At 45.4% G+C, this 23,709-nt stretch overlaps 2 protein-coding genes and 1 pseudogene across 4 annotated transcripts in view; 1 reads left to right on the forward strand and 2 right to left on the reverse strand.

The window, feature by feature from the left end:
* TXNRD1 (thioredoxin reductase 1) overlaps positions 1-23,709 on the reverse strand; it is a 62,579-nt gene that overhangs the window by 36,852 nt on the left and 2,018 nt on the right. For 2 of the 3 annotated variants that reach the window (XM_062202996.1, XM_062202994.1), the window contains one exon: positions 1,772-1,894. In XM_062202996.1, coding sequence (XP_062058980.1) covers positions 1,772-1,858 — 87 coding nt within the window. In that variant the 5' untranslated portion in view covers positions 1,859-1,894. Of the gene's footprint in view, positions 1-1,771; positions 1,895-22,320; positions 22,405-23,709 lie in introns of those variants that run through there. The other variant, XM_062202995.1, reaches the window with a different exon arrangement.
* Positions 11,371-12,570, reverse strand: EID3 (EP300 interacting inhibitor of differentiation 3). The gene has a single exon (XM_062201989.1). The coding sequence runs from the start codon at positions 12,413-12,415 to the stop codon at positions 11,429-11,431; it is 987 nt and encodes a 328-aa protein (XP_062057973.1). The 5' UTR covers positions 12,416-12,570; the 3' UTR covers positions 11,371-11,428.
* On the forward strand, positions 16,495-16,960 carry LOC133767565 (small ribosomal subunit protein eS27-like; annotated as a pseudogene).

Consider the following 23,709-nt stretch of genomic DNA (forward strand, 5'->3'; position numbering starts at 1 on the left):
TTGAAGGTTATGCAGATTATTGTTGCAAAATTGTTAGAACCAGCTAGAGGGGCCGGCACTGTGGCATAGCGGGTAAAGCCGCCACCTGCAGTGCTGGCATACCACATGGGCACCCGTTTGAGTCCCAGCTGCTCCACTTCCAATCCAGCTCTCTGATACGGCCTGGGAAAGCAGTGGAAGACAGTCCAAGTGCTTGGGCCCCTGCATCCATGTGGGAGACCCAGAAGAAGCTCCTGGCTCTTGGCTTAAGATTGGCCCTATTCCAGTCATTATAGCCATCTGGGGAGTGAACAAGCAGACAGAAGACCTCTCTCTCTCTCTCTCTGCCTCTGTAACTCTTTCAAATTCATTAATTAATTAATTTTAAAAAAAAGAACCAGCTGGAAAACTTACAATCTTCTTTAATGTCACTTACACAATAACAAAAAATAAGGCCATTTTCCAGTAACTGGTTAAGCAGCTGGTAAATCAGGCTTACTGATGATAGTCTACAGCCTTTGACTCTACTTGTGTATTAGAATATTTTTTAAAAAATTAGCTTGTTAGTTTGCCCATGAAGAGGTTGATGACAAACCTAGTTTCCAAATCTAATTCAGGGGAAGAGAACAGTCTCAAATTCATCTGCAGAGTACTTTTCATCTTTCTCAGACAGTAAGCCGCGTGTTCCAGCAACTAGACCTTCAAAGATTATTTGAAAGGAATGAATCTATATGTCTGTCAGCAGTGTTGACAGACATCAACAGTGACTCCTGAATCACTTTTGGCAAAGCATCATTTCACGCTAGACATTGGCCTCCTTCATTTGAATCCACCTTTTTAAAAGATTTATTTTTATTTATTTTAAAGGTAGAGTTAGAGAGAGGAGGAGGGAGGAGGAAGGAGGGAGGAGGAAGAAGGGAGGGAGAGAAGGAGAGAGAGAAACAGATAGAAAGACAGAGATTTACATCTTCCATACACTGGTCACTCCTCAAATGGCTGCATTGGCCAGGGTTGGGCCAGGCCAAAGCCACAAGCCTGAAGCTTCTTCTAGGTCTCCCATGTGGGTGCAGGGGCCCAAGAGTTTGGGCCACCCTCCACTGCTTTCTCAGGTGCATTAGCAGGGAGCTGGATAGGAAGTGGAGCAGCCAGGACTTGAACTGGTGCCGATAATGGGATGCCGGTGTTACAGGCGGCAGCTTTACCTGCTCTATCAGAGCGCTGGCCCCCTACTTCAACCTTTAAAAGAACCTGTTGGGGAAGGATGGGCCTAAGGGCTCCTCATATAAGAAACACATCTCCACTCAGGGCCAGGAGCCTTCCTGCTAACCTTTATTCACATACCCTCTTCCCAGTCAGCTGTAAGCCACAGGGCTAGTGGTTAATCTCAGAAGGCAGATCATTTCTAGTAAATGACTTTTAAGAAATACAACTATCCTCCTTCTTTCAGAAGCAGGTTATAAACAGGGAATCATGAAGGTGAGAAACTAAATAATAATATGTACAGAAAGAAACATTTAATTTCAAACCACTTCCACACAATATTCTTAGTATCTATGAAGAATCAATTAACCTTAAAATGAGTGAAAATGCATCCCCAAATACCAGGCCCTATACTTTTTCATAAAGAGCAAATATTCAACTTAGAAAAATTATGTATAAATACTTAAGTTAATACGCAAAATGCCACAAGAGTGAATAGAATAAATTCCACAGAGACTGCAGAGACCAACTCTGCCCTGGACGCCGACATTCTAAGCAGAGTGCAGAGAACACACAGCACCAGAAGCCTTGCCTTAGCAGCTGCCAGTCCTCCGGAGCCACCGCCGATGATGATGAGGTCATAGTCATAGGACGGGGGAAGGTCCTCAGAACCATTCATCTTCAGGAGCTTTTGAAGTGTGCCCTCCTGGTAAGCCTGAAGGAAAACAATCGAAGGGGAAATAAGTTAACTTAAAAGCAGCAATGTCCCGAAAGCTAAGAAAATCTTTTAAAGAGAAGCAAAACAAATTTTAGACAGAAAAGTGTGTGATGTACCTTATAGCACAGAAGTGGGAATACCTAGCCCTCCTTCCAGTGGTGAGCAGAATTTGCTTTAATCAAGAGCCCTGAGGACTGCGTCCCTGTGCCTCTGCGTGTCAGCGGTCACCTCTCTGAAGCATTCAGACGCGACTTCTACAGCAGTAAGGTCCCGACAGCCCGACAAAATCAACCTCTGCCTAAGGTCAGTGTGACCAGCTATTTCTTCCCAGAATTTTTCAACAAGGTTTAAAACTAGTTTTAGCTTGTATATACCACATGCTTTAGTGGAACTGTCAATACAGTCTGGCAACCATCTTCACTTTTTAGTCAAAGTAGAATTAACGGGCTAAAGTCTGAGTAAGATGGCAGCCTGGTAAATACAAGTACAGTTAAACACCTACAGCAGGGGCCAGTGCTGTGGCACAGCAGATGAAGTCACAGCCTGTGACACCGGCATTCCGTGAGTGCTGCTTTGTGTTCTGGCTGTTCCATTTCTGATCCAGCTCCCTGCTAATGGCCTGAAAAAAGCAGCGTAAGATGGCTCAGGTGCTTGGGCCCTTTTTACCCATATAGCAGACCCAGATGAAGCTCCTGGCTTCAGTCTGGCCCAGCACTGGCCATGGTGGCCATTTGGGGAATAAACCAGCAGATGAAGATCTGTTTGTCTCTGTCTCTCTCTCTTTCAGAATAAGTTAAAAAAAAAAAAAATCCTTTTCACTAGTTGAACACATTAGTTATATTTCATATGAATTTGGAACACCGTTTTGGTGACATATTTAAATACTACATTAAAATAAAATTCTGGGGGCCTGAGCTGTGGCACAGCGGATTAAAGCCTGCAGTGCCAGCATTCCAGATAGCCACTTGTTCAAGTCCCAGCTGCTCCACTTCCAATCCAATTCCCTGTTAATGTGCCTGGGAAAGCAGCAGAAAATGGCCCAAGTCCTTGGGCTTCTGCACTCACACAGGAGACCCAGAGAAAGCTCTTGGCTCCTGAATCCATCCTGGCCAAGTCCCAACAGCTGAGGCCATTTGGGGAGTGAATCAGCGGATGGAAGACCTCTTTCTCTGTCTCTACCTCTCTCTTTCAAATAAATAAAATAAATCTTTTTTTTTTTTTAAATTTTTTTTTTTTTGACAGGCAGAGTGGACAGTGAGAGAGAGACAGAGAGAAAGGTCTTCCTTTTGTGGTTGGTTCACCCTCCAATGGCCACCGCGGTAGGCGCGCTGCGGCCAGTGCACCGCGCCGATCCGATGGCAGGAGCCAGGTGCTTCTCCTGGTCTCCCATGGGGTGCAGGGCCATCCTCCACTTGGGCCATCCTCCACTGCACTCCCTGGCCACAGCAGAGAGCTGGCCTGGAAGAAGGGCAACCGGGACAGGATCGGTGCCCCGACCGGGACTAGAACCCGGTGTGCCAGCGCCGCAAGGCGGAGGATTAGCCTAGTGAGCCACGGCGCCGGCCGATAAAATAAATCTTTTAAAAAATTTAAAAATAAATAAAATAAAATTCTGTGCTAACATGGGATAGTGACTGAAAAATTAGTAAGAACAATAATTTTTTTTTTCAAATCAAGTCTTAATCTTAATAACCAAAAAGGCCCTCAAACTTACCAGCCCAGGCCGCACATTTTCCTCCTGCCTACAATCACACGTAGGGGCTGAAGGGCAGAGGCTGGGGTCAGCAGATGAACAGGGTGCTTGGGATGTTTCGGGAGGGGGTGCAGTGGAGGGTTGTGGAGGCGGTGGCACAGCGCTGTGGCTGCCCCTTGGCAGCATGGTAGGTGCATGTGGTGGCTCAGGGACTGAAGGGCTTACACCTGGAGACCAGCGGCAGTGGGGACAAAACCGTGCCACCCTGACAGTCTGCACAAAAGGTCTAAGGTGAGTGGCTGGTAAACAGAACCAGTGTTTGTAGACTGGCATTACAGCAGAGCTTCCTCCTTCAGTACCAGGCACTGTGGGGGAGAAACAATTGGGTGATAACAGCCATTCAGACCAAAGGACCAGCAGAAGCTGTGGAGAACCAGTGTCGCCCCCACCCAGCTCTCAAACAGCATGACTGGCTGGGTTAGAAGGGCTAACCTGGGGCCGGTGCTGTGGCATGGTGGGTTAAGCTGCTGCCTGCAGCGCTGGCATCCCATGTGGGCACCAGTTTGGTTGCTCCACTTCTGATCCAGCTCCCTGCTAATGTGCCTGGGGAAATCAGGGGAGGATGGCCCAAGCACTTGGTCCCCGCACCCACGTGGGAGACCTGGCTGAAGCTCCTGGCTTCAGGCTGGCCCAGCCCTGGCTGTTGCAGCCATTTGGGGAGCAAGCATCTCTCCCTCCCTCTCTCTGTAACTCTGCCTTTTAATAAAATAAAATAAATCTTAAAGAAAGAAGAGAAAGACAAGAAAGAGTAATACATGAATGCAGCTAGATGTTCTGGAAGAGCAACACACAGCATTTCTATACTCAGCTTCATTTTGTCTGCACATACTCAGCACAGATGGGGCCAGAACACAACCACTGGCTATCTAAGGAAGACTGACTTTTCTTAGGGCCCCCAGCCTCCCAACACTCCTAGCAGAACAAATAAAAAGATGAAAATGCTGTAAACACAAATACTGTCCCTACCAACGTTCACAATCTGCTCTTTACTGAAATTCTGGATGTGACCTGGTTTCTTGGGTTCAAGTTTGGGAACAGCATACAGATGTTTACAAAGAAAGCCCTGAACATATTTAACTCTGTAAGGAAGAATCGGTTAGAGGCAAATGCAAGTATCTGGATGACCCTAGAACTAAACATGTTGCTGAGTTTTTACTGAACTTAAAATTGAAAACTGCTGTCACTCAGCTCCAGATGAATGGCATCCCACCTGAAATACAAGTAGGACAGATGGCAGAAGACAGCTCCCAGAGAGCATAAGAAGGGAGCAGACACAGGGCCAGGAGCCCGGAGGAAAACATGCTCCCACCCTCCTCCAACTGCAAGTGTTCAGTTTAAGGGCGGCTAGCTGTAGGGGTTGATGCAGGAAGCTCTCACACCTGCTGGCAGTCTCAGGATCCTGTTAACAACCTTAAATTATCTGAGCCTCAAAAGAATTTTTGTTAACATGGATTTTACCAATTCATATTTACCACATCTGAAATTAACACAGGGAGAGGCATTTGGCCTAGCAATTGGGGCACCAGCTGAGACACCTGTATCCCTATAGGAATGCGTGGGTTCATTATCTGCTATTGTGGACCCTGGGAAGCAGCAGTGATGGTTCAAGTAATTGGGTTCCTTCCTCCCACACAGGAGACCTGGATCACACTCCCTCTTCTAGCTTCCCCACCAAGCTGTTGGAGGTATTTGGGGAGTGGGCCTGCAGATGGAATTGCTTGCTTCCTCCCTCCCTCCCACCCTCTCTCTCTCAAATAAATAAATACAGATTAAGGGGCCAGCACTGTGGCCTGGGGGCTAAAGCCACCGCCTACAGTGCTGGCATCCCATATGGGCACTAGTTCAAGTCCAGCTCTCTGCTATGGCCTGGGAAAGCAGAAGATGGCCCAAGTCCTTGGACCCTGGCACACACGTGGAAGACCTGGAGGAAGCTCCTGGCTTCAGATTGGCCTGGGTCCAGCCATTGCAGCCATTTAGGGAGTAAATCAGCAAATGGAAGACCTCTCTCTTTCACTCTGCCTCTGCCTCTCTCTAGCTCTGCCTTTCAAGTAAATTAAATCTTTTTTAAAAAACCACAATTTAAAACAAATACAAATTAAAAACAATTAAAGTATTAAATTTAAAAACACAGCCATCTGGAATAGGAACCAATGGATGGAAAATCTGTTTCCTCCTCCTCTCTCTGTAACTCTTTCAAATAAATATTTTTTAAAAAAATAATATACCCATTACTTCTTAACAAATATTTTTAGAGAAACTGCTTTAGTCAGTGACAAGAGAGGCACTGTTCTGTATCTTTGGAATTCTCTTTAATGTCTGCTTCTGTCTATTCCAATACGGCCTGGGACACAGGCTTTTAGTAAGCTTCATAGTAGTCTTGCAGAAAATTAAAACAGAAAAGGCAAAAAGCATCTCAGTATTATAAAAATAATTTTAACTTCCCACCCCCAAAAAGGAACTTGGGCCCCACAGACTGCACTCTGAAACCCAACACTCTAGGCTGAGTGTAGATGCCCCACCCCCACCCCACCCTGCCCGCCTGCCCGTCTGCCCGTCTGCCCGTCTGCCTCACCTGAAGGTGCTCATCTTGCTGACAGGTCAGGCTGACGCACTGCACCGTCTTCCCTTTCTCCCACCTGCCTCTCACAGCAATGCTTTTTCTACCCCATTCCTAGAAATAAACACTGCTCCAGACTCCCCAGAAAAGGACACAACATCAAAAGCAATTTCACGGTTGCAGATTTCTTTAAAACTAGGATAAGCAACCCTGATTTCCCCCACAAGCACAATTCCTATCCCTTGCCACTGATGTATACTGGTTTTTCTTCCCTTTCTACATGGCTCTAGTGTGAAACCAGATTAACATGCGTGCTCGACCACTTTCGAGGTAAGGCTTGCTCAGTACCTTATCCTTAGGAGCCTCCATGTTTCTCACTTTGTGAAATGAGGATAACATGCCCCTGGACCCTCACCACGTTGCTGGGGAAGTGATGCACATTAGCACATGGCTAGAAGGAAGCAGTCTCTGTAAATCATGAATTCTCCCCTTCTGCCTGGGATTAAGTCAAGAGGCTTTGCAGTATGTCCTACAGGTGTCCTGCAGCACATCCCACCGGAATGTCCTCCTTCTATCAGTCCTGACCATGTGTCATAGATTAGCCCACTGTTGTATTACTTCTATGCAGTGTACCCCGATACCTTGCCTGCTAAAGCATTCTCCTGGGGACCAGGGAGGTTCTTTTACCAACACAAGTTCCCTTCCATGCACCAAGTCTCCTTAAGATTCTCGAATATTCTCCTTTTCTTTCTTGCAACTCCAACACATGTTGTTAAGGCACTGAGCACAGACCGTTCCCCACAGACCCGGGATTTCTTCTTTTCTCCACTCCAAAACCTAACTGGAAGTCTTTACTTGACAGCCTGAGTTGGGTGTTGCTCCTCTGAGATCCCACAGCCACCATCAACTCTACAAGGACATCTTATCTTTCATACCTGCATCTTCAGTGCCAACCATGCATTAGGGGCTGGTGCTGCGGCATAGAGGGTAAAGCTGCCGCCTGCAGCACCAGGATCCCATATGGGCGCTGGTTCAAGTCTCAACTGCTCCACCTCCAACCCAGGTCCCTGCTAATACACCTGGGAAAGCAGCAGAGGATGGCCCAAATACTTGGGCCCCTGAACCCACATGGTAGACCTGGAAGAAACTCCTGGCTCCTGACTTTGGCCTGGCCCAGCCCTGGACGTTGTAGCCATCTGGGTAGTGAACCAAGGGATGGAAGATCGATTCTCTCTCTCTCTCTCTCTCTCTCTGCCTCTCTGTTACTGTGCCTTTCAATAAATAAGTAATCTTTATTAAAAAAAAAAAAACAAAACCACTTTTAGAATGATGCCAGCTCCAACTCTACTATATATATCAAGATTGGGTATACTTAACTGTGCTTCAATTTTCTCACCCATTAAACACACAGAAAACACTTTGAAGAGCACAAGGTATGGGGTCAGCATTATGGCACAGTGGTACAGTGGTTGATACCAGCATCCCATATTGGAGTAGAGTACAGGTTCAAGTCCTAGCTGTTCTGCTTCTGATCCAGCTTCCTGCTTATGCACTTGGGAAAGCAGAGAAAGACAGCCCCAAGTTTCCAAGAGAAACCTGGACTCCTGTTACCCATGTTGGAGACCAGAATTAAATTCCTGGCTCCTGGCTCCTCTCTGGCCCTCAAGGCTGTTGTTATCATTTGGGGAATGAACCAGCAAATGGAAGATCTCTTCTCCCTTTCTCTCTCTCTTGCTCTGCCTTTCAAGTAAATAAATATTTTAAAAGAATCATCTTCCACTCAGGGAAGTGGAGATGCTTTTAATACTAGGCTTCTCTTAGAATAAGGGAAGTGGATTATCCATGACCATTTATCTATCTTTTGCTAGTGTGAACCTAACTGTTCAGTGCCTAGATGCCCAATGTAATCCTAAAGGCCCTTAGAAGAAGGCGGGGACTAAATTAGAATACAAGAGAATGACAGGGGCAGGAGGTCGCACTGCTAGCTTTGAGGACAGTCCAGGAATGCAGGTTGCCCCAGAAGCTGCTTCTCTCTCAGCTCCAGAAGAAACCAGACCTGCCCATACTCTAGTGTTAGCCAGTGAAACCAGTTTTAGTTGAACACCCAACCTCCAGGGCTGTAAAACGAGTGTTGTTTAAAGCCACTCAAATGTTTGGTGATGTGTTACAGCAGTCATTCACACAAAATGAATACATCTCCTACCATGTAAATTCCACGAGATGGGCAGTTTTCCGTCCACCACTTTTTTTCCCAGGGCCCAAACAGTGCTTTACCAGCTGCTGGGAAAATTAGCCATACCTCAAACCCAATCACTTGGTAATGGATTCCCCAGAACAAAGGCAAGGATCTCAAAAGTGAGGAATTCTTGCTTAGACTCAGAAGAGTAAGTGAATCATTAAAAAGAGGTCACCATGGAAGGAGGTAACATCATGGAATTTGCTGACCCTCATCTAGACAATGGGACACTAACAGGAGGATCTACAATGAGAAAGACACTGTGGATTTTTTCATATACATCATATCCCAACTAGTCCTCACAATAAAGTCTTCTAAGCAGGTATCATTCCCATTTCCTAGAGGGTCCCTTAGAGTTTAAGAAATCTGCCTATCAACAGAAAATGAAACCCAAATCTGTACAGTTACAATATTTTTGCTTCTTCCACTACAGCATACCTAGAAATTCACACTCCAAAGTACTTGTCACTTATATTTTCTAATTTGATCCTTATTAAGAAATAGGTACTATTCCCATTTAGGTCAAAACTTTGAGTTTACAGATTACATAATTTGCCCATGGTGCATAACCAGTCAAAATCTGATCCCAGGTCCCATAAACAGGTCCAGGTCCTATAAACAGGTTCATTTAATCAATAAAGTTGTAATTTTTCTAAGCAGCCTATTTTATTCTTCTGAAGTTAAGTTTATTTATCAAATCTGAAAAATTTAAGATACTCTCTACTAGTGGAAAACCAGCTGACTTCGGTTCGTTTTTTTTTTTTTTTTTTTTTTTTTGACAGAGTTAGTGAGAGAGACAGAGAGAAAGGTCTTCCTTCCATTGGTTCACCCCCCCCAAATGGCTGCTACGGCCGGAGCTACGCCGAACCGAAGCCAAGAGCCAGGTGCTTCCTCCGGGTCTCCCATGCAGGTGCAGAGACCCAAGTACTTGGGCCATCCTCCACAGCCTTCCCGGACACAGCAGAGAGCTGGACTGGAAGAGGAGCAACTGGGACTAGAACCGGCACCCATATGGGATGTCGGCGCCACAGGTGGAGGATTAACCAAGTGAGCCACGGTGCCAGCCCCTGTTTGGTTCTTTATCTCTGTAATTCTCCCCATTGGCCAGTTCTTACTTTATTTAAGGCAAGCAGTGGCTTCAATTTCAAACTGATGTGGCACCTTGTATGTCACAACCACCAGTACAGAAAGAAACAAAACAAGTGGATAACTTTATACATAACAGCTATAACTTCATGGAAAATGCAAAAACAAAAAACAAAACAAAAACAAAACAACCTTCTGTAAAACCTCTACATTCTCTCCCGAAGCTTTTAAGTCATCACTACATGTAAAACACTCCTAGTGAAGACATGAGGCAATCATGACAGAACAATGTGATGCTGAGTGCAGAACTGAAACAGGATCTTTCTGCTCCCAGTGGGACTATGTATCTCTTTCTCCAACAGCACAGAACTTGGTGGTGGTGAAGTGAGGGCCAGTAAGACCTAACGATGCTTCCCTTACAGATAAAGCACGGTAAACACTGAGAAGGGTTAGCCCTTCTTTAGGGAAGAAAGGGGAAGGAATGACTGCTTTAGAAAATAGCTGGGACAGTTTCATGAAAAACTCTCTGCTACAAACCTCTGCTACATTATTGGTGCAGAACCCTTCCCACATACTATCCCTCCTACTGATCATGCCATTATTGGTTTAGTCTTTGGACTTCCCTTCCCTGTACCACACAAGACTTAGTATGAAAGTACTGTTAGTACCACTAAGCATCAGAGATAACATACTCACTTGCCAAATTATGTTTAATGGCAAAATTCCTCAACTACCAAAGATTAAGACCCTATGGGCATGTCCACTGCAAGTTCTGAGGTTATTTTCTTAGTGAATCAAATATTTGGAAGTCATCTCTAAATATGGTTGCAGTTAATATTCTTAAAACAATTTTAAGCAAAATGCTTTATGGATTTATACTAAATGAAGAATTGGATACACGGTGCAAATAGACCTGAGACAAACATTCAGTTGTAACACGCTGAAACTCTATAGACTCTGAAGGACAAAGCACACTGGCAGAAATTACAAGGGGAATCCAGGAACTAGGAAGGAAATTAACCAACAAGACAAAGCCTACAACTCAACATTATTGATTCTGTGGTTGAAGTAGCCTGACAAAAATATTCTCCCCTTCTGAGGATACTAATTGAGGTCATCCAATTTGCCGGCTTAGCATTCAAAGAAAACCATTTTCCCAAAATACCTGATGTCCTCTCACACCCTAAATTCTCACAATTCCAAGTTTGGCCTCACTTATGCCCCTGCCTGGATTGCCCTTCCTATCTTTTAATTCCTTCTCACCCTTCTCCTCATTGTTGATGTTTTTTGACAACTACACTAGAGACACTCTACTTCTGCTGAGTCCAATCAAAAGGGAAATTTAGAATATAGACACTCATTCATGTATCTTAACTGACTCCTCCACAATGGTATCTCAAGTGTTGTCTTTAAAAAAAAAAAAAAAAAAAAAAGTTCAAATAATGTATAGTCATTCCCTTATAGGTAGGTGGTTTTTCTTGACCATTTTTTTTTTTTTAATCCATCTTCCCCAAACCTGATTAGGAACCCCTTATAGGATTCTCTTGGTTCACCAAACAGAGGAAATAAAGTTGCAGAGCGTAACTCTTTTTTTTTTGGAAACTGTAAAATACTCTTGTTTATGAAACTCAGAATCTACTTTTTAAATACAGACTTACATATAGGGCATTAAAAAGAAAAACTTCCCATAAAGGTTATCAATGATTTTTTTTAATAACCAAAGACCATGACACTGTAAATTATCAAGAAAAATACAGTGCACAGTAAAACTTCTGATGTTCTTAAAACACTTTTTCACTTTGCATGGGATACAATATACATTTCTGTTTAGATTTCACTCTCCATTTTTTGAGATATTTCAGGAAACACAAAATAGCTCCTACACTAACAAAAATCTTTCTAGTACGAGTTTGTGATCATAGCCTCTGAAATTTCAAAAGTTGCCACAATATTCTTCCAGTCCTGTAAACTCAGAGAGATAATTCCTTGTTTCCTGCTATGAAAACTGGGATCATTTTCCTCATCTACTTGGTTAATACTAATTGGCTCTAATATTGGCAGTCTGTCCTGGTCGAGGCTTATTCTTGCAAAGCCATCCCTTACAATGAAAGAAACATAGAATATGTTCTCCACGGTGCGAGAGAAAGAGTTCGGGTCGATCACAAACTCAAAATAAGACACAGGACTGTCGGGGTACTTCTGAAAGTACGTCTGCAGCAACCCCAGGATTCTCTCCACTTCTTTCTCTGTAGCCTCATGATTACTACTGAGGTCCAGCTTCCTCAACTTTGTGGGCATATCTCCACTTCCCTTCATTCTGCGAACTCTCTTTTGATGTTCAAGTCGAGGCTTTCGTACGGAAGGTTCTGGCTTGAACGAACCAAAGATATAGCGGAAATTCTCCGCTCGCAGCATCCAGCATGCTGCTTCCTTCTGGAGCATCTCCCAGAAGTGAAGAGCCACGGTCCCATCACAGCTACTCAGCTCGTGGCGCTCGTCTTCCATCCAGTTTAGGCCCATGAATATGAACAGGAAGTCACAAAACGCTGCTTGGTTAAAAAAGCTCATGTCAAAGTTTAACTGCTTCGCCTTCTCTTTCCCCAAGTCAGAAGCCAAAACGAGGAACTGGGCATCGAGGGCCGCCTCCCGGGTGCGGCTCACGCCGTCGAACAGCACCTTGGCCTCCTCCAGCGCCTCGGTGAGCGAGTTGCTGGCCGTGTTCACGATGTCCTCGCGGTTCTGCTGCACGCTCTGCATCAGCTGCCGGTACTGCTTGCGGATGCTCCGGCATTTCTCCTCATCAGCCTCCAGCCCCAGGAGGATGGGGTCCAGCTGGGCCTCCCCTGAGCTGAGGTCATCAGAGTCCAGGGCCATTTCCACCTTCATCAGTTCTTCCTCCTCGTCCACCGGCTTCTCCAAGTACTCGCTACCTGTGACGGTCACGATCGCCGCCTCCCCTTTGTCTACGCCTTCCTTCAGGGTACTTGTTTCGTCAGGCCTGTCAGCGACCGGGAGCGCGTAGCGAACTGCCTCCTCAACGATTCCAACACCGTATATACGCCTGAGGTCAGTTAAGGCCGCACACGACGCCCGCCCATGCGCACTAGCGGCCTCTACCTGCCCGCGGCTCGCCCCGCCCCTGCCACGCCCCACACCATGCCGGCCCCGCCTCACTCGGCCCCGCCCCGTGCCGGCCCCGCCTCCACCTCGCCCCAGGGCTGGACGGCCCCGCCTCATCCCTCCCCGCGCCAGGACGCCCCAGGCCCGGCCCAGCCCCGCCCCGCCCCGCCCCGCCCCAGGGCAGCACCAGCAGGGTGCAGGACTCTACACCTCCGCCCTCGCCTCCGCCCAGCCCCGCTGCCTGGAGCCCGGATCCCTGCATTCGCGCCCAGAACGCGCGCCAACAATGGGCCCCCTGCTCCACCAGGAAGTAACAGCCGTTCAAGCAACCGCTGGTCTCATTTTTGGTGTGTAATTGTTTGTTGTAAACAAACACTTGGGGGCAACCTTAGGACAAAATCTGGGAGAACTAAAGGTCTTGTGATTTGAAACGCTTGGTGCCGAACACCTGCACTCACTCCATCACTAAAAGATGTTTAGTTTTTGCGAAACAAATCTGGCTACACTAGACAGACAGAAACAGATAGATACACAGACTGTGAACTGTCAGGAAGGCCAAGATCAGGAAACGCACACCCACAGAGATGCATTGCAAGGTGGCTGTTAGGAACTCATCATACAAACATAAACCCGGTGAATTACATAGGCCCTCAAAGGCCAAATCCCGTCCCACTTACTCCCTCCTGAGGATGGGGAGGGGGCGGAGTGGCAGCAGTGTCAGTGCCAGCTGTGTGCACGCATAACTCAAGGGATCCTTGGGCGAATGGAGTGGCGAGGGGTCTCTGCCAAAAAAATAAACGAAAGACTTGATTTGGAAACTTTCCCAAAATGTAAAAGCCACTGACCGAACAGCGAAAGACCAGCAATGCTCTGAAGATTTTTAAGTACAATCTGTTATAAGGACATGAGAATGACGTCTGTTAACTGGGTTGACTAACCTGCTTTGGAAAATTCACCCACTAGCCATGGGTGGGTGATGGAAATTCACAAACAGGTAAAGAACCGGCTCAGTTTCAGTCACACAAGTAGCAAATACAGGTAACAATCAGAAGAATACGTTTGTTTCTAAAGACACCCACAGTCAAAAGTTTTTCCTGAGTGTGTAGTGTTTCTTAAAAACTAAAACCAAGGGAGACACACATTATAGCCGACAACCACAGGTGTCAGGGCACCAAGAAGAAAACCAACCCTACTTAGTACATTCTTCTCTCTGTTTCTAGACTGCTTCATGTTTCTTTGGCACTAGCACAAAGTTTCTTGCAAATGAAAAACTTAGTATAAATTATTCCAAAATATTATGCTACTATTTGTCCAGAAATACTTACTTAAGTAGGAGGAATTCAAGGAAAAGCATGCAGTTTGGAAGAATCCCATACATTATGGTTATTTGTGCATATATTTATAAAAAAATCCTGCCCTATTACACTATTTGCTTCTCAAAAACAAGAACTTGGTTTTATCTTTCTTTCTCTCTTTTAAAGATTTTATTTATTTGAGAGGTAGGGCCACAGACAGTGAGAGGGAGAGACAGAGAGAAAGGTCTTCCTTCCACTGGCTCACTTCCCAAACAGCCCGAGCTGTGCTGATCCGAAGCCAGGAGCCAGGAGCTTCCTCCATGCCGTTGCAGGGGCCCAAGCACTTGGACCATCCTCCACTGCCCTCCCAGGCCATAGCAGAGAGCTGGACCAGAAGAGGAGCAGCCAGGACTAGAACCAGCGCCCCTATGGGATGCCAGCGCTTCAGGTCAGGGCTTTAACCCACTGCGCCACAGCACTGGCCCCAGGTTTTATCTTTCAAACATAATTATTTTTAAAATTAATGCACTTGGATATGCACTCAATGACTAAATTAATGTGATTAAAAATCTGATCTAACACCCACAGGGCTAGCAATGTGCCACAGCAGGTTAAACTGGCAGCTTCCCATATTTGATCCCAGCTACTCCACTTCCAATCCAGCTCCCTACTAATGCACCTGGGAAAGCAGCAGAAGATGGCCCAAGTACGTGGAGTCACTGCCACTGATGTGGGAGAGACCAAGATGAAGTTGTCGGTTCCGTCCTTTGACCTAAACCAGCCCCAGTCACTGTCGTAGCCATTTGGTGAGTGAACCAACAAGATAATCTTTCTTTCTCGCGCTCTATCACTGTGTCTTTCAAATAAATAAATCTTAAAAAAAAAAAAAAAACTGTCATAGATTAAGGAAAGTAGTAAGTCCTACAGTTTCTGAAAGTAAATGTTACTGCTTAACCATTTTATCACACCTCTGGAATAAAGGATAAACAAGAGAAAAATAAAGTTGAGATGCTGGATCACTAAAAGGTCATATTTTTCCGACATTCAGCCAATATTTAAATCTATCTTAAATCTTGTATGAAAAAACACAGCTCAGGCAGGGCCAGTGTTGTGGTACAGTGGATTAAGCCACTGCCTGTGACACTAGCATCCCACAGAGTGCCAGTTCAAGTCCCAGCTGTTCCACTTTCAATCCAGCTCCCTGTTAATGTGTCTGAAAAGGCAAAGCAGAAGACGGTCCAAATGCTTGGGACCCTGCCACCAACATGGGAGACCAGGATGGAGTTCCTGGCTCCGGGCTCTGGTCTGGCCCAGCCCTAGCCATTGAGCCCATTTGTGGAATGAACCAGAGGATGAGAGATCTCTAACTCCTGCCTTTCAAAATTAATTAATTAATTAATCAAAAAGAAAGAAAATACAAAAACCCACGACCCAAATTGAAAACAAAAACTGATTTTACAGTGAACTGTATTCTTGGGAGCTTCTGGTATCCATTTTAAATTCAATGAAAACAATTTATAAAAAGAACTCCAAAAGCCAACCTTCCCACCCTAAGGTGCATATTTCTCCTGGCTCAGAGGAAGGAAAACAGACTGACACCAGTTTGCACCATACAGAGCCTTTCATCTAAGAATTTCAAAATGCTTTAGAAAAATATATTAATCCTCCCAACGCACTCATCAAGTATTACTAATACCATTTATAGGGGTTCCTCAGGTGATAACACACAGCCTACACAACTTGCTAAGAGTAACAGAGCACGAGGCAAGCGTCCTAAGTTGTGATTTCTAATGCTGAATTCCTCCTTTGCTTGACTGCAGTTCCCAAGAACCTTAAAGCAGCTTAGATCATCCTCCGAAAGATTTAAAATCTGCCTTTAGACATTGCTACCAAGGGAAACAATCATGTCTAATGATTTTCCCCTCACCATTTCAACAGGATTTCAAACACTTGTGAATTCTTAAATCATTGAATAGTCTGGGGCCAGTGCCATGGCACAGTAGGTTAATTCTCCACCTGCAATGCCAGCATCCCATATGGGTTCTGGTTCAAGTCCTGGCTGCTCCACTTCCAATCCAGCTCTCTTTCCCAGGCCATAGCCTGGGAAAGCAGTGGAAGATGGCCCAAGTCCTTGGGCCCCTGCACCTGCATAGGAGACCAGGAAGAAGCACCTGGCTCCTGGCTTCGGATCAGCACAGCTCCCGCTGTTGGGGCCATTTGGGGAGTGAACCAACGAAAGGAAGACCTTTCTGTCTCTCTCTCTCATTGTCTGTAACTCTACCTCTCAAATAAATAAAATCTTTTTTTAAAAAATCATTGAACAGTTTTAAGATTAATTATTTATTTGAAAGAGTTACACAGAAAGAGAAGGAGAGAGATATCTTCCAACCACTGGTTCATACCCTAAATAGCTGCAACGGCCTGAGCTGAGGCAATTGGAAGCCAGGAGGCCATCATGGCCACTTTGGGAGTGAACCAGCAGATGGAAGACTTGTCATTTTCTCTCTCTCTCTCTGTAACTTTGCCTTTCAAAATAAATTTTAGGCTGTCACTAGGGGAGTAGCCAGCGTCGGTGAGAGGCGCCGGGCTCGCGGACCGCAGACATGCCCTTGGCTAGAGATCTACTCCATCCCTCTTTGGAGGAGGAAAAGAAGAAACATAAAAAGAAATGGCTGGTTCAAAGTCCGAATTCTTATTTTATGGACGTAAAATGCCCAGGTTGCTACAAGATCACCACGGTTTTCAGCCATGCCCAAACAGTGGTTCTTTGTGTAGGCTGTTCTACAGTTTTGTGCCAGCCTACAGGAGGAAAGGCCCGACTCCAGAAGGCTGTTCCTTTAGAAGAAAGCAACACTAGTGACCCACACAACTTCCTGGATTTGTGTTCTCACGGAAAGCCTTATCATAAGTTCAGTGATTCTAGTGAATCTACTAAGATAATGTAATTTTGGTTGATTTTATAAGGTATACAATTTTTCCCCTATTTTGATGTCAGTTTTTCAATAAAGTTTTGATTATGGGCAAAATAAATAAATAAATAAATAAAATAAATTTTAAAAAAGATTTTACAAAGAAAAAAGCTTTGAATAACTGCTCTATTCAAATAAGATGGTATTATTACTAGTGAGGTAAAAGATACAAGTCCCACTAAGTAATCTGGACCCACAAGTTGGGGTATATAAAAGCTCTACCCTCATCTGTGAATTTACATACTTACTGACACTTAGAAAACCAACGCTGGCTCACTTGCCCAGCCTCAAAAACAAGAAACAAGGGTGGAAGATGAAGGGAACAGAATCTCTCAGAAGTCACCAATAACAGGGGCACTGTTTTGATGGGGAAGTGGCTGTGCTCTGGACACTGGGTTCAAATAAAAAACAAAAACTGGTCCTTAGTTTCCACTGCTTTTATTCAATGTTTGAATCTCTTCCTTTGTAAAATGAGTCTATTAGATGTCTCACTTAGCCATATAGAACAGTTGTGACCATCTTTTTAAGAGTCAAATGCAGGGGCCAGCACTGTGGCATAGTGGGTAAAGCCGCTGCCTGCAGTGCTGGCATCCCATATGGGTGCAGGTTTGTGTCCCAGCAGCTCCTCTTCCAATCCAGTTCTCTGCTATGGCCTAGGAAAACAGAAGAAGATGGCCCAACTCCTTGGGCCCCTGCACCTGCATGGGAGACCTGAAAGATACTCCTTGCTCCTGGCTTCGGATCGGCACAGCTCCGACCATTGTGGCCATCTGGGGAATGAACCAATGGATTGAAGACCTCTCTTTCTCTCTCTGCCTCTCTGTAACTCTGCCTTTCAAATAAATAAATATTAAAAAAAAAAAGCCATATGCAAACATGTTAACAAATGTCATGTTAAATATGTGATCACCTTATAGATTTGTTAGAACAAAAACAGTGCCTAGCATGAACCATTGGTTCATACTAGACTTGACGTGACTTTCTTCCCAATGGCCTTAGACACACGTTCAAGGTGACAGGTTTTTAAAACTCTGAACTGCTTTCAATATGCTACCTAGAATCTCTTTGTGAACAACTTGGAGCTTGGTCCCTGACAGTCAACCCATCTTCAATAAAATCAGACACCTTATAGCTAAATCTCTCGCATCAGATTCTTCTGGCCTTACCACCACTATCCATTTACTCAACAAACATTTACTTGCATATGCTAGGTGTTAAGAATCAGATGGAAGGGGTGGGCATTGTAGCACATTGGTTAAGCCACTGCTTGGGATACCAGCAAGTGCTAGTTCAAGTCCCTGCTACCGTTTCTGATTCAGTTTCCTGCTAATGTACCTCCTGTTAGGCAGCAGTTGACAGCTCAAGTGTTTGGGCTCCTGCCAACCACATGGGAGGCCAGATGGAGTTTGGGGCTCCTGGCTTCAACCTGGCCCACCCCCAAATATTCCAAGAATTTGGGAAGTGAACCAGTGGATAAGAGATCAATTGATTGGACTCCCTCTGCCTTTGAAGTATATGAAAATAAAAAAAAAAATTTAAAAAATACATGAAGATACAAAAAATGTAATCACTGATCTCCTAAAGGAACACACAATTTAATTTAGTAGGCACAGAGGAATGACGTTCCACTCAGCAAGCATCTAATGAATGTCTGTGTGCCCAAGCTATGCTAGCAATACCAGGATTTGCATTGGCTCAACTGTGAAGCATGATCACACAAGACAGGTATCTCAACAGCAGTAACCCAGAGCCAAGTGCCAGGAACGTGAGCACACCAGAGTGAGCTCTGCCAACAGGCAGGCCTGGGTTCCATTCCTGACACTGCAGCTGTCAGCTATTTGAGCATCCTCCTGACACTTTCCAGGCCTTTGTTCTCTCACCTGTACTACTGAAGACCACCTGCCCTTCCTGAGACCGTCGTGAGGATTTTATCAACTAAGCAGCACAGCACTTGAAGTCTAGCACATAACAGGCACTTGATGAACGGCTTTTACCATGGTTAGAAAGCACGTTCACTTGCCTACCTGTTGGACCACTGACACAAAGAATAAGCCTTGCTCTCCACCTTTGATACACAAGCCAAAAATTACCACTGGCAGGATTCCTCCTTGTCCACAAAGATTTATGGAGATACTGTGGGAACACAGAGAAGGCAAGGACACTGGTGCTCTGAACAGGTAAGGCAGTTGCAAAAATAAGCTTGGACTGGAAGAGATGTCAAGAATTGAACAAAGAACAGAACAAAGGAAAAGTTTCCTAACCACAGTGGCGACATTATTCCCAGGAGTCTCCAGTAAGTGAGGAAGCAGAGCAACAGACAACCAGAAAAGCAGGTTGGGGCAAGATCCCCAAGGGCAAGAATACCAAGTAAAGGGGTACCTATTCTTGATTCTGGATGCTGATCTGGGGGGCAGGGAGGCAGCTATCAGGAAGATGACCGTCAGCAGATGGGCTGGCAGAAGAAGGGGTTCAGAAGTGGGAGGCCAGTTAGAGACTGTGGAAGTGGTTCGGGCAGGGGGACATGAGTACTCCAGTCCCAGCCTAAGTAAAGGGAGGCAGTAGGCAGATGCGTGGCAACAGTCAGCCTCTGTGAGTGAACAGACAGGAAAGGTTCAGGAGGAAATCTGAAGCCTGCACCAATGGAGTAGTGATGCTACTGTAAAAAAACAGACACAAAGAGAGGTTTGTGTTGCCACCTGGTAAAAGTGGTAATTTGGGGGGCTGGGAGGCACTGGGTCTCGGCATGGATTGACAACTGGAGTAACTTTACTACTGGGGCTGGTGGCACAGCACGTTAAACCACTGCCTTCAGCACCAGCATCCCATATGGGCACTGGTTAGAGTCCCCACTGCCCTACTTGCAATCCAGCTCCCTGCTAATGCTTCTGAGAAAGCAGCAGAAGATGGCCCAAGTCCTTGGGCCCCTGCACTCACATGCGAGACTCAGAAGAAGCAGCTCCTGGCTCCTCTATGTAACTCTTTCAAATACATAAACAAACCTTAAAAAAAAAAACAAGAAAAACACTTCACTATTATCAACACCAGATTAATGTATTTACAGTCATAATAATCTATGCTTCATTTGTATCTCAGCAGTCTTATTTTCTTCTAATGTAAGCCAGGAAACCTGTTCAAGTCCCTCATCTTAAATTCATCCTCCAATGCTCCTCAGGCCTCAGAGATTATCTCAAAGGAAGGGATCAAAAGCTTCCATAAAGTAGTAGGAAAAAATGGTCAGAGAGCTACTAAATTACCACTGATTTCCTGATGTCCAATCAGTTTAGAGCCTGGTTTCAGGTAACTCAGAAGTTAGCTTAGAAAGGAGACCTCCTTGAGGGGCTGGCACCATGGCTCACTTGGTTAATCCTCTGCCTGCGGCGCCAGCATCCCATATGGGTGCCAGGTTCTAGTCCCGGTTGCTCCTCTTCCAGCCCAGCTCTCTGCTGTGGCCCGGGGAAGGAAGTGGAGGATGGCCCAAGTGCACCCTGCACCGGCATGGGAGACCAGGAGGAAGCACCTGGCTCCTGGCTTCGGACTGGCGCAGCGCCGGCCGTAGCGGCCATCTGGGGAGTGAACCAATGGATGGAAGACCTTTCTCTCTCCCTCTCACTCTCTGTAACTCTACCTGTCAAATAAATAAATAAAAAACAAACAAAAAAAAAAAAGAAAGGAGACCTCCCTTTGTTTTATTGTCCATGCACCAAGGCTGACATGGGGTCACTGAGGTCCTACCACAACCCCAAGCGTCTGCATAACTTCCTGGGTGTTAACTGTGCATTGTTTTGTGTTGGTCATCCTTACTGCTATAGCCTTGAAGACATTACTGTATTTCAATCCTATGTCGTCAGTTTTAGTCTTGTCTCTCAAGATTAGCTCAAACTACTAAAGACTTACCTGTCTGACCGTCAGTATTCCAGCTTTCTCATTCAATTTGCTTTTCCTCTCAGTACTACCAATAGGCATTTCTGCAAATGTTTTCAATGTAGAGAAGCTGATTTACAGACAAGACAGGTTCCCTATAGGATTACTCGGATGGATTCTTGCCTTACAAACAAAGACATTCATGAAAGCCAGCTGTCTTTCAGCAGTAACTTAGAAGTGCTTTAGTTCCAATTTTGCATATGCACACACGCCCTGGCCACAGACAGCACATGTCCCTTTTTCTATTCTGTGTTAAAGTGTCTTTTTTATTATTATTTATCTTCTTGAGACAAACCCCCTCTGATAATTCTTACAAGAAACATTAAGCTTGAGACTAATGTATAAGGTAATTTGCTAAAGATCAGTTGATAAAATAATTAGAATTGGGGTAAACAGAGGATTGTTATTGCATAATACCAAAAATTATTAATTAGAAAACAGCAAACGGTAACTCCTTAGGGAAGTAACATTTCATATAGCCTCCCCACTGCTTTTGAAAATTTATTTATGTGTCTGAAAGGTAGGGTGAGACAGAGACCGATTTTTCCATCCATTGGTTCACTTCCCAAATGCCCACCACAGCCAGGGTTGGGCCAGGTGGAAGCCAGGAGGCAGGAACTTCATCCAGGTTTATCATGTTGGTGGCAGAAACCCAAGTACTTGGGCCATCCTCCGCCACCTCCCAAGGTGCATGTTAGCAAGAAGCTGGATCCGAAGTGGAAGAGCCAGGACTTGAACCCAATCTCCAAACAGGATGAGGGTGTCCCAAACTGAGGCTTAACCTGCTACACAACTCCCACCCTACAGACACGTTTAACAAGCACTCCAGGAAGTCTGTGCAGGTGCGTGTGCATTGCTTCAGAGAACCACACCTCTGGAAACCTTCTAGCAGTCACCTGCATACCCTCGTTCCCTTCAGCAGGATTCTCCCATCTTCTACAGCACACTCATTGCAGAAGGTAGATTTTGCCATTGGTGGTCTTGAGGGGCGGGAGGGGGACAAAGGCATAGCTGACATCAACAGGAGAAAGGAAACACGGACAATTTGGAAAGCTCCCTCTCCATTATTCAAGCTTCAGGTTAAATATGAACTCTCCATCTTTTCTTTTTTTAAGGGGTAAACTTTAAATTTATGGCCTTAATTCCATAAGCAGTCAATTCTCCACTAAATAAATGCCTTTCTCCACTCAAACCCAATGTACCCTAAAAATTTTCAGGACCCACCACTTAGCCCCCACATGTGGACAACTGGTTGGAAATTCACACACCATTCCAACCAATCTGCCTCAGCTGTCTCTCTCTTCCATTTCTTAGCACTCACTAAAACCAAAATCAGGGGCCAGCACTATGGCCTAGTATGTTAAGCCACCGCCTGTGGTGCCAGCATCCCATGTGGATACCAAGTCTCCACTTCTGATGCAGCTCCTTGCTAATGGCCTGGGAAAGCAGTGGAGAATGGCCCAAGTGCTTGGGCCCCTGCACTCACGTGAGACCAGAAAGAAGCTCCTGGCTCCTGGCTTCAGATCTGCCCAGCTCTGGCTGTTGTGGCCATTTGGGGAGTGAACCAGTAGATGGAAGACCTCTTTCTCTCCCTGTCTGGAACTCTGCTTCTCAAATAAATAAATCTTAAAAAAAGAAAAAAAAAAAAAAAACTAAAGCAAATGCTCAAAGCAGAAAGGTAAGCTCCCTTCAGAAATGCGCTAAATGAGGAATTCTTGGTGGAATGCTTTTTCATTCAGGGCACTGTTGTACTGTTATATACTGTTATATATTGTCATGTCAAAGTGAGCTCCAACGCTTATCAAAAAACAGTGATTTTTTTTTGTATTCCCAAATGCCTAGATGACTTTGTAAATGTAAACTCAAGATGGGGTGAAGAGAATAATCAGCAGGAATATTAACAGATCTCTGCCTCATTTTACTTGTAAACTAAAACTATGAGTAATTCTCTGAGTTTTACATACAGATGAAAACCTTTTATCTCCTTTAACTACTTTTCATTAATCTGCTCCATTTCATTAGTCTAGCTCCACTTCCTGTATATTCAGTCTTCAAAAAGGTAAGATTCAAACCGGCCTCGCGGCTCAATAGGCTAATCCTCCGCCTAGCGGCACCAGCACACCAGGTACTAGTCCCGGTCGGGGCACCCATCCTGTCCCGGTTGCCCCTCTTCCAGGCCAGCTCTCTGCTGTGGCCAGGGAGTGCAGTGGAGGATGGCCCAAGTGCTTGGGCCCTGCACCCCATGGGAGACCAGGAGAAGCACCTGGCTCCTGCCATCGGATCAGCGCGGTGCGCCGGCCGCAGCGGCCATTGGAGGGTGAACCAATGGCAAAAGGAAGACCTTTCTCTCTCTCTCTCACTGTCCACTCTGCCTGTCAAAAATAAATAAATTAATTAATAAATTAAAAATGGTAAGATTCAAGGCCAGTGCTGTGGCCCAGCGGGTAAAGCCACTGCCTGCAGCGCTGGCAACCCACATGGGAGCCGGTTGGAGACCCGACTGCTCCACTTCCAATCCAGCTCTCTGCTATGGCCTGGGAAAGCAGAAGATGGCCCAAGTGCTTGGGCCCCTGCACCCACGTGGGAGACCCGGAGGAGACTCATGGCACCCGGCTTCAGATGGGCACAGCTCTGGCCTCTGCGGTCATCTGGGGAGTGAACCAGTGGATGGAAGACCGACCTCTCTCTCTCTCTCTCTGCCTCTCTGTAACTCTGCCTTTCAAATAAATAAATAAACTTTTTTAAAAAAAAGTTAAATTCCTTCAGAAGAAAAGGCAGTAAATCAAATAGCAAATTAACTGCCACTATCCCTTCCTCAAGGTGCACACATCTAAATGCATTTTTACATTTAACGCGGGCAATGTAAAAGTATGCA

This window comes from Lepus europaeus, chromosome 10 (assembly GCF_033115175.1).
Source record: "Lepus europaeus isolate LE1 chromosome 10, mLepTim1.pri, whole genome shotgun sequence".
Lineage (NCBI taxonomy): Eukaryota > Metazoa > Chordata > Mammalia > Lagomorpha > Leporidae > Lepus > Lepus europaeus.

Coding starts and splice junctions, on each gene's coding strand:
- EID3 (XM_062201989.1), bottom strand. CDS start 12,415: ATGAAGGTGGAAATGGCCCTGGACTCTGATGACCTCAGCTCAGGGGAG.